The sequence below is a fragment of the Crocodylus porosus genome, unplaced genomic scaffold, assembly GCF_001723895.1.
Source record: "Crocodylus porosus isolate Cpor-Errol unplaced genomic scaffold, CroPor_comp1, whole genome shotgun sequence".
Lineage (NCBI taxonomy): Eukaryota > Metazoa > Chordata > Crocodylia > Crocodylidae > Crocodylus > Crocodylus porosus.
Genome location: NW_017728949.1, coordinates 39846032 through 39854993, shown reverse-complemented (window position 1 = coordinate 39854993; position 8962 = coordinate 39846032). Strand labels below are relative to the sequence as shown.

At 47.5% G+C, this 8962-nt stretch overlaps 1 protein-coding gene and 1 long non-coding RNA gene across 3 annotated transcripts in view; one reads left to right on the top strand and one right to left on the bottom strand.

Annotated features, from left to right (window-relative positions):
• The window catches only part of LNPK (lunapark, ER junction formation factor), a 61460-nt gene extending 56661 nt beyond the window's left edge, over window positions 1–4799 (bottom strand). For both annotated transcript variants that reach the window (XM_019554304.1, XM_019554305.1), the window contains exons 1-2: window positions 4706–4799; window positions 676–766 (exon numbers count right to left, since the gene is read on the bottom strand). In XM_019554304.1, coding sequence (XP_019409849.1) covers window positions 676–702 — 27 coding nt within the window. In that variant the 5' untranslated portion in view covers window positions 703–766; window positions 4706–4799. The remainder of the gene's footprint in view (window positions 1–675; window positions 767–4705) is intronic.
• Window positions 4800–6248: 1449 nt separating this feature from the next.
• LOC109322983 lies at window positions 6249–7773 on the top strand. Its single transcript, XR_002104521.1, has 2 exons — window positions 6249–6446; window positions 7444–7773. It is a non-coding gene; the product is annotated as an uncharacterized LOC109322983 (long non-coding RNA).
• The last annotated feature ends 1189 nt before the right edge of the window (window positions 7774–8962 follow it).

The window sequence follows — 8962 nt, the reverse complement described above, 5'->3', positions numbered from 1 at the left end:
ACCCCCTGCCATGGCAGGAAAGAGTACTGGGGTTAGACGACCCCAGCAAAGTATACATCCAGCCTCCTCTTAAAGACCACCAGGGAAGGAGCCAGCACAACTTTGCTTGGAAGCTGGTTCCAGATCCTAGCCACCCTGACAGTGAACTAGCACCTCCTGATATCTAGCCTGAATCTACCCTCTGCCAGCTTGTGACCATTATTTCTTGTCACTCCTGGTAGTGCTTGGGGGAACAGGGACTCCCCTGGTGCCTGCTGGTCCCCTCTGACTAGTTTGTAACAGGCCACTAGATCCCCCCATAACCTTCTCTTGTGGAGGCTGAACAGGTTCAGGTCCCGTAGCCTCTCCTTGTAGGGTCTGCCCTGCTGACCCGATCATGTGGGTGACCCCCCTCTGGACCCTCTCCACGTTGTCCACATCCTTCCTGAAGTGTGGCGCCCAGATTCTGAATCCAGTTACACTATTTTCCATGTCGGTAATATGAACACTTTGTTCGACTACCAGTTTCTAAACAAATAGGCCACTAGAAAAGTTTAGATTCAAGCAATTTAGAGTCTTTCAGCACTATGACTCAATCCAGGATTCTAGTTAGAGGCATATCAAGTTGCTGCAATAGTTTTATTTAAATATCAGTCTTACAAACTAGCTTTTTATATCATAACAACATTTACTTACCCTCCACTTTGAAATGACTCCACCCATCTTTTTTGTTTGAGAAGATGTGTTTGTTTTGGTAGCTTTAACAATCTTCTAGTGGAATTCACAGCTAGGAGCAAAAGTAGTGGCAATCAATTACAAATACTTCAAACTATGTATTTCAAGATTTTAAAGATATTTTATAAATGTTTTCCAATATCTAAATCAGGGCTTTGCAATTTCTAACAGGCCAGGGAAACAAGCCCCATAGGTCACATGCCATGGGGATGCACCCATCCACCCCAGCTGCTGCACTGTGTACCCATCCAAGCACCATCTCCCACAACTGCACAATGTGGTAGGGTCACCCTTAGCTCCCCAACCCATGCCATACTGCACTGCCTTGTCCCTGGGACAGGGACAGGAAGCAAAAGCTGGAAGAGAGTGTGGAAGGGAAAAGAAGAGCAAAAGCCTGGTGGGAACCCAAGGGTTGCAATCTAACCCCTTGCATGCCACATATGACTAGGGTGACCATATGTCCTGTATTGTCTGGGACAGTCCTGTATCTCATAGGCCAGCCCAGCCACTAGGTGTAAATAGAATCAAAAGTCTCAGATTTGGCTGCTGCAGGCAAAGGCAGAGGGTGCAGCCACCTGTCAGTGCCCGACCCAAAGTTCATGAGTCAGGCTGCCCTGATCCAAATTATGAATGATACAGCATACAGTCATTTGCCCATAACGTTCTAAACTCCAGTCACTATTTTCACAAATCACCCATCAACTATTAAAGCATTCTATTAACTAACTGACCACAATTCTAGAGAAGTTTATATTTTGCACTGGAGAGCTTTAGGTCAGGAAATATTTTAAATAAGTGAGTACAAGATGATGGGTGGTTAGAAATCAATTTCTAGTCTTCATATAACTACCACAAAAATATTTAGTAAATGGGAAGAAAAAAAATCTTAAGAATCTGGTTTCTAATTAGTTATAGATAAATTTCAAGTGCAGATTGTTTGGAATTAATTCAGAGCGTTAAGATTTCACACAAGCGTTCTTGAGAACTATCAGACTGGCATCTCTAAAGCCTGCACTTTACATAGAGAAGATATAAAAGGCAACAGTAATTCAAACAGTTGTGTATACTTCTAAGTTTGCAAGAACCAGTCCGTTCTCAAGCCCACCTGGGAACTGGGCTGAAAACATCAAATTACTTCCCAGACCTGCGAGTCATAATCAGAAGGGCAACAACTTTCAGTCACTTGCTGGTGGGATGGATCCACACTAAACATGTAAATGGAAAAACTGGAACCTCAATTCTCCAACGTCCTTTTTCTTAAACTGGAAATATGGTAACCCTACAGGAATGCAGCCTGACAGCATGTAGAGCAGCACCCAGCAGGTAAGTCTGTGCAGGGGAAAGGGAGTAGGATCGAGGCCTCCACAGTGAGGAAGGAAGTGGGGTAGGGGAAGGGACTGAAGCGAGTAGGACCCCAGGGCTAGGGTCACGACAGGTCGTGGGACAGAGCCGCAGTCAGTTCATCTAGGGGCACAGGGCAGGGGGCACAGTTCTGCTGCTGCAATCACCCCTAGGGGAGGCATGGGGGACACGCTCCCCAGACTTGTGAATCGGGCGGAGGCGCACTGCCCACTATGGGCTGGGGCTCTGTGCTCTGTTACCTTTGCCCCAGGTGCCACATGCTGGCCACACGTCCCCTGCCCAGCCAGTGGTGGGAGGCACAACATGGTACCATGCAGCTCCCTGGGCAAAGGCAGCAGGGCGCAGAGCCCCAGCCTGGAGGCCACCTCCATCCCACGCACAAATCCAGCAGGGCACATGTCCCCCATGCCTCCCCCAGGGGTGCATTCAGCAGCCAGCGGAATTTCATTTAACTCAGATTTCTTCTCCAAAAATGTTTAAGAGGATGCTAGAACAAGGCAACACAATAGAGTAGGTATAGTATTCATCTTGTAAGATGGTGAACAGGCTACCATGCAGGAAAGCCAAAAATTCTAACAAAAACCAGAGCTACATGTATAGAGTCAAGTCTTACAGGTTTTCTGAAGCAATCTGTAAAAATGCTATACAAATCAGTATTTGAACTGCAAGAACAGAGGGACAAATCAACTTTATTGCTGCTAAATTACTGCAACTTGCTCCTTTGCTAGTTACGAAAAGAAAACAGCAATTGCCTGGGTCCCTTATATCTGAAGTGTCACAAATCAAAAGTACTATAATCCACTGGGATTTCAAACGGTTAACAGGATATTTTTTAAGCACTGAGAATCTGACATAACTTCCATTTGGCAGGTCTGTATGCAAAGCACTGCAGGTTTGAGACTTTCTGAGCAGAAGCTTTGTTATTGACAGGTTCTAGGAAAAGATGCCATCTTCACTACAAAACAATAATAGCCAAGCTACAACACAAGTGTCTAATGATTCTCTAGTACATTTGGATCTTTCAAGAGTTGCAGTCAAACAGAATCATGTTTTTAAGGTGATATCAGTATCAATCCTCTATTTTCAGAGAGTTATGAAATAAGTTGCAAGAAGGAAGTCAGATAAAGTGCTGATGCAGCTACATTTTCATACAGGCCAGCATGATGATGTTGTACATGTACTGCTCTAGAAGGCAGAAACAGTTGATGTCATTCCTTAAAGTTATATCCAACAACCAAAAGTAAATTCATTGATTTATATACAGTGCATAATCACAGTGCCACTTCAGACTCTCCCTATTAAACTTCTACTAATCACTTTCTTCTTCTGCCTCAACCAACAGCAAATAATTTTATGTCGTACTCCTCCTTGCTAAGGCTTCATTTGGTCAGTTCATACAGAATTCCTCTTTTTACTCAGTCATGCGACAGTTGCAGTAGTGTGTATGTATACGTTTTCCCTTGCCAGATAATACGCAGCAACATTACTAATGCCTTTCAATACCATTTAAGACAAAAAATATGGAAGTGTTACCATTAATACCCACTTTCTGCCTTTCTAGAGAAACCCAAATTTGATGACAGCACTCAGTGTAAAGGAATACTGCCAATCTTTTGTATGCAGAATGTATTTAGCACAAGCCAGCATGAAATGTAATCAGCAGAATTAGAAGAATGACAGTCACAAAGGAAGGCTTTAGGCTATCTTTGGCAAGAGGACTACAGGGCTTTAAGCCAGCTATAAACATATCAAACCAACACATCAATTCAAGCATACGGAAAACAGCAAGCAGGTGAGGTACACTTGCTTACTTAGCTCTATGTTCAGACAACAGAGCTGCATGAGTTACACAGACTTTTCTTCAGGACAGACCAAGCTCTGAGCATTTTGTCTCACTTTAGTTAGAAGACTGTTGATCTCCTTTGGGATTTACCTGAGCTCTAAGTTTTCTGCTCTCTCAGGTTCATCTGCACTGCTCTAGCAAATAGATATTTTGTAAAAGGAAGGCCATTAAGAAAAAGTTCAGAACCTTTTATTATAACAGGCACAATCTAGTTTCGAGTTTGAAACTCACTCCAAGTCATCTACAGAGACCTTAATGACTAAGGAGCATTTACAAATGCATTTTCAAACAAGATGGAGCTCAGGCTGTCATTTCAACTTGGGAAATACTCCTTTCAACTGAACAGACATCCTCCCTTCTTCCTCAAAACCGGCTCTGCCACCTGGGGCTTGCGCTCCCATCGCCCTCACTCCCACCCCCTCTCGGCCCGCGGTTTCCCCCAACCACCCCCTGCTCACGCTGCAGCTGAGCCCGCTTCAGGGCCCCCGGCTAAGGGCACGCTCGGCCCCCAGGGCGGGCTGCCCGCTTCAGCACCTCGGAAACGGAGCCCTGCAGGAGCAGCCCGGCCCGCACAGCCGGGCGCCTCCCCGCCTTCGACGCGCCCGTCCCCGGCGGGGCAGCGACCCGCGACACCGGGCCCTGCTGCCGCACGCGGGCGGTGTCGGGGCCAAAGCCCAGAGCGCCGCAGCGCCCGCCGAGCCGCACGCAACTGCCCCTGGCCTGCGCTCAGCGATCCCCGAGGGCAGAGGCAGCTTCACTCGCTTCCCACCCTCGCCTGCACGGTACCTGCCGCAGGACGCCCCGCGCATCCCGCCGTCGCCGCAGCTGAAGGGCAGCGGGGTAGCCGGGCCGCTTCCCATCAGGCACCGCGCGGGCCGCGCAGCCAATCAGTGCGCCTCGCCCGCCCCCGGCGCGGACCCAGCTACAGCTGCTGTGGGGGGCGGGGCAGGACCAGCGGAAGGGAGCAGGGCGCCTTGCTGAGGAGCACGGAGTTGCTGTGGTTATCGGGGCTGGCTCGGCCGGGCTGTGCGGGAGGAGGGTAGACAGAAGTCCCCAAGCAAAGGGGCTCAGCCTCTGCCCCTGTCCCGGGCCGTGTCCCTCCCACACGGCTCATCCGCTTCCCTGGGAGACATGCAGTCACGGCCTGTGGGGCAGGACAAGGGGGTCATAGAAAGCGAGGGTGGGAAGGGACTTCAAGCGGTCACATCTCATCCAACCCCTACTCAAAGCAGGACCAGCCCTAACTAGGTCATCCCAGCCAAGGCTTTGTCTAGCCAGGTTTTGAAAACCTCCAAGGATGGGGTGTCAGCCACTTTCTGGGTAGCCTGTTCCACTGTTTTACTACCCTCCTAGTGAAAAAATTATTCCTAATATCTAACCTAAACTTCCCTTGCTGCAATTTGAGATGGTTGCTCCTTGTTCTGTCACCTGCCAGCATGGAGAACAGTCCGGCTCCATCCTCTATGGAACTGCACATCGGGTAGTTGAACGCTGCTATTAAATCACCTCTCAGTCTTCTTTAGGCCCTTGGTTTTCAACCTTTTTTTTCATTTGCAGACCCCTTTGGAAATTTTGAATAGAGGTTTGGACCCCCTTGAATTTAAGTGTGGGTATTCACATACTTTTGATTGATCATAGTCATCTTTCACAGACCCCTTAGACATGGTCTGTGGACTCCATGAGGGGTCTGCAGCCCACAGGCTGAAAACCACTGCCCTAGACTGAATAAGGCCAGTTCCCTCAGCCTCTCCTCATAAGTCATGTAGGCCATGTGGGTCAACAGGCAGTGTAGCCCCCATTCACAAAGACAGGTCTCAATCTCCCCACTCCCCCAGCTCCTGTCAGAGGGGAAAGCTGGATAGGCCCTTCGGTGGTTTGTGGGAATTCCATATATATACACTTGATCTGAGTCTTCAAGATGCCGAGGGGTGGAGTGGGTGCAATGATCATTTACTGGACCACATCATTTCTCTGCATAGTCAGAAATGATGAGTATTTGACAGTGTTGCCATCAGTGTTCTCTGCTAGTGTAGTTTCCCACTTTATCACAGACATGCAGCATTTTACCATTATTAATTTCTGAAACACTCATACTTCCCGAGTGATTTGCTGCTCTGGGTTCTAATTAGGAGCTACTCTTGAAGACCACATTGAAGCTTTAAGTTGTGCAAAATAAATACATACTAATTTTTAAAGACATGACAGCTGCTTTTCAGAGCCTGTAGTTACTTGGGGTGGGGGTTAGTTCTATGTCATCAGTTTGTAGCTGAATAGTTTCCCGTTCCCCTTTTGGTTGTTAAGAACTGTTGAAGCACTGTTTGTTGACGTTCTCTTAATATTCAGGAAGTAGAGGCAAATGGTTTTTAAAAGGCCTCTGTACTTTGCTTTCTCATAAGGGAGAATGCAAGTTTGTAAACTACCTGGGCGTGATGTCAGCCTTGCCTACTTGGCCTTTTGCATGTTGCGAGGAAGTTCATTTAACCTGAAGATAAATTATAGTATTGGTGATCAAAGCAAGAACACACAGGTATATGCAGTTACAATAATACCCATAAACTGGAAAAGTGACAAGCCACCAGCTTCTGAATATAATAAGCTCTACAGTATTAACTCTTTGAAATGTCACCCAGGCAGGATGTATCCTGTTTTTTCACATCAAATACTCTTTTTAATACAAGAATCCAGCAACACTTAACATCCATTGGACAGAGGTTGTGCAGGCATTGAAGCCTACGTAGACCGGGGATGTTTGCTCAACCCCTGTTCCAAGGGCTATGTCCAGCCCCCTGTGTCATGTAATCTGGCCCAGGGAGCTCCCCACTGGTCCAAAAACTTGCTGACAAGGGAGTGATGGCACCACTCCCCTGCTGCTAAATTTCTGGACCCTTGAGCCCTAGACCCTATATGATAGATACCCAATCCCAATGCACAGGGGTAGGCAGGGGCAGCACCGGGCTTCAGGGGTTGATCTCAGTACACAAGGCCTGATCCAGGCACTTGATTGGCAGGGCTGTTGGGGTCCTAATCCCAGCATGGAGGGCTGAATAGAGGGCAGCATGGAGCCCCCAGACTGATCCTGGCATGCAAAAGTGGCACCGGGAACCGGGATGCACTGGCATGAGATACTGGCTGGGCAGGGTCTGATCCTGGTGCATGGGGGTCAGCTGAGGCCACAGGCAGATGTGCAGGTAGAGCCAGGCAGAGACAGTGCAGGCCTGATCCTGGCACGTGGGGCTTGATCTGGCCCACAGACTGGCCCCACATCACTCCTCTGACCTGTGGGGCCAACAGTTTGACCAGAACTAACACAGACTATTCCCAAGACAAAAAGCTTTTGGCTTTCACTGTCCCTTGTCTTCCATGAAGCATTGTCTTGATAATCCATTGGAAGCTTCCTCTATCCCTCCCTCTACCCGTGTGATCACCTAGGGGAACATAGTAGTCAACTATTTTTTATTCTGCTTTTTCCAAGAGAATGAAGACATTGCGTCCATATTCATCTTCGTTATCTTGTTCTGTTTCAGGTAGAGTGGCCACTAACACATCCCCAAAATACAGGACATCCCCTTGGTAAGGTGTGGGACCACCGGCCCTCTCAACCAATCAGTGATGAGGGACAGGGCTGCCATGTCCTTGGCCAATCAACAGCAAGGGGTAGGACCACCAGGCCCCTTGGACAAGCAGCAGCAAGGGGCGGGGCTACCACAGGAAGGCAGAAAATGGTACCAGCCTTGACTTATTGCTCACTATGTAATAAAATATTCTCTTTCATTTTGCACTTTTATAGACATTTAATCCACACAGTAGCAATTTTGTTCATGAGCATCAAATTAATACAAATAATTATTATAACTAATTGGTATTATAATATTTATTAATTTTCATTCTATACCAATAAAGTAAAACCAACAAAAATAATAAAATAAGTAAACTACAATAAGAAAACAAAACTATAGCATTACAAATAGATAGCTAAACATACATACTATAAACTTAGTCAATACTAACTTAAATAGAAATGACACTACAACTCATTATAGTAGGCAATACCTTAAAAGCGTTTGTACTTCTGCCCATCCCAGGCCTCTTTCAGAATTTTTTTGTTTTTGAAGAACTCGGAGTACATGTCCTTACATCCCCTGGTTAAATTTATGCATATCTGGAGCTCTACTTTCACACTGCCTACCTCCAGCTGGTTCCTTTCATTTTTTCAAGCTGCTTTAGCACTGTCTACCTCTGGTTTATTCCTTTAATTTCTCCAAGCTGTGATCATCAGAGAAAAAACTCTCTGTATGAGTACTGCGGCATGGTATTAAAAAGATGAAATAACTTATTTTCATCAAGATTCTCAAGTTTCCCTGTGAACCCAGGAATCTGCCCTGGCCACATTCTGGTCAAGGCTGGGCAGAGTGGGGTTGGTGGGTGCTGGATGCCTGTGGCAGTGCAGCTAGCTGCCTGGTGGAACCACCCCTTTATTCCCCTGGAAACAGACAGGTTTGCCTGTGCAGCAGGACACCACACAGACTCACTGGGCTGCTCTGTGGGTAAGAAGACAGACAAGAGCCTCCTCCCAGTCTCACCGGCATTCCAGCAGATACAAATGCAGTGCTCCACCTGCCTGATCGCAGAGACATAGCCTTGTGCTGAAGCAGTGTAGGGGGTGTGTGGGCAGCCCAACTGCCCAACCCTGGCAGCTCAGCTGCCCCTGGGGCCGGGGGCCACCTGCACATGCCCAGTTGAGGATCAGGGAACTCAGGCACGCAGCAGCACCATGGCCCTCGCTCTGCCTGCACATGCTTCCCACAAGAGCAGAATGACCAGTCCCTGGGATCCTCCACCTCCCTCCCTGGTTGGCTCCCAGCCATGCTCCTCCTGGCTGTGCATCACCCTACCTCTAGGCACAGCCAATATAATTGCAGGGACATATGATTGACATGTATTTCCACCAATGAACTAAAAAACAAGACTTTTTGCAGTCTGTTCCTCATTGAAAAATGCACAGGGGACAAAGGGTTTAAAAACAAGACAGTCCAGTATAAAACA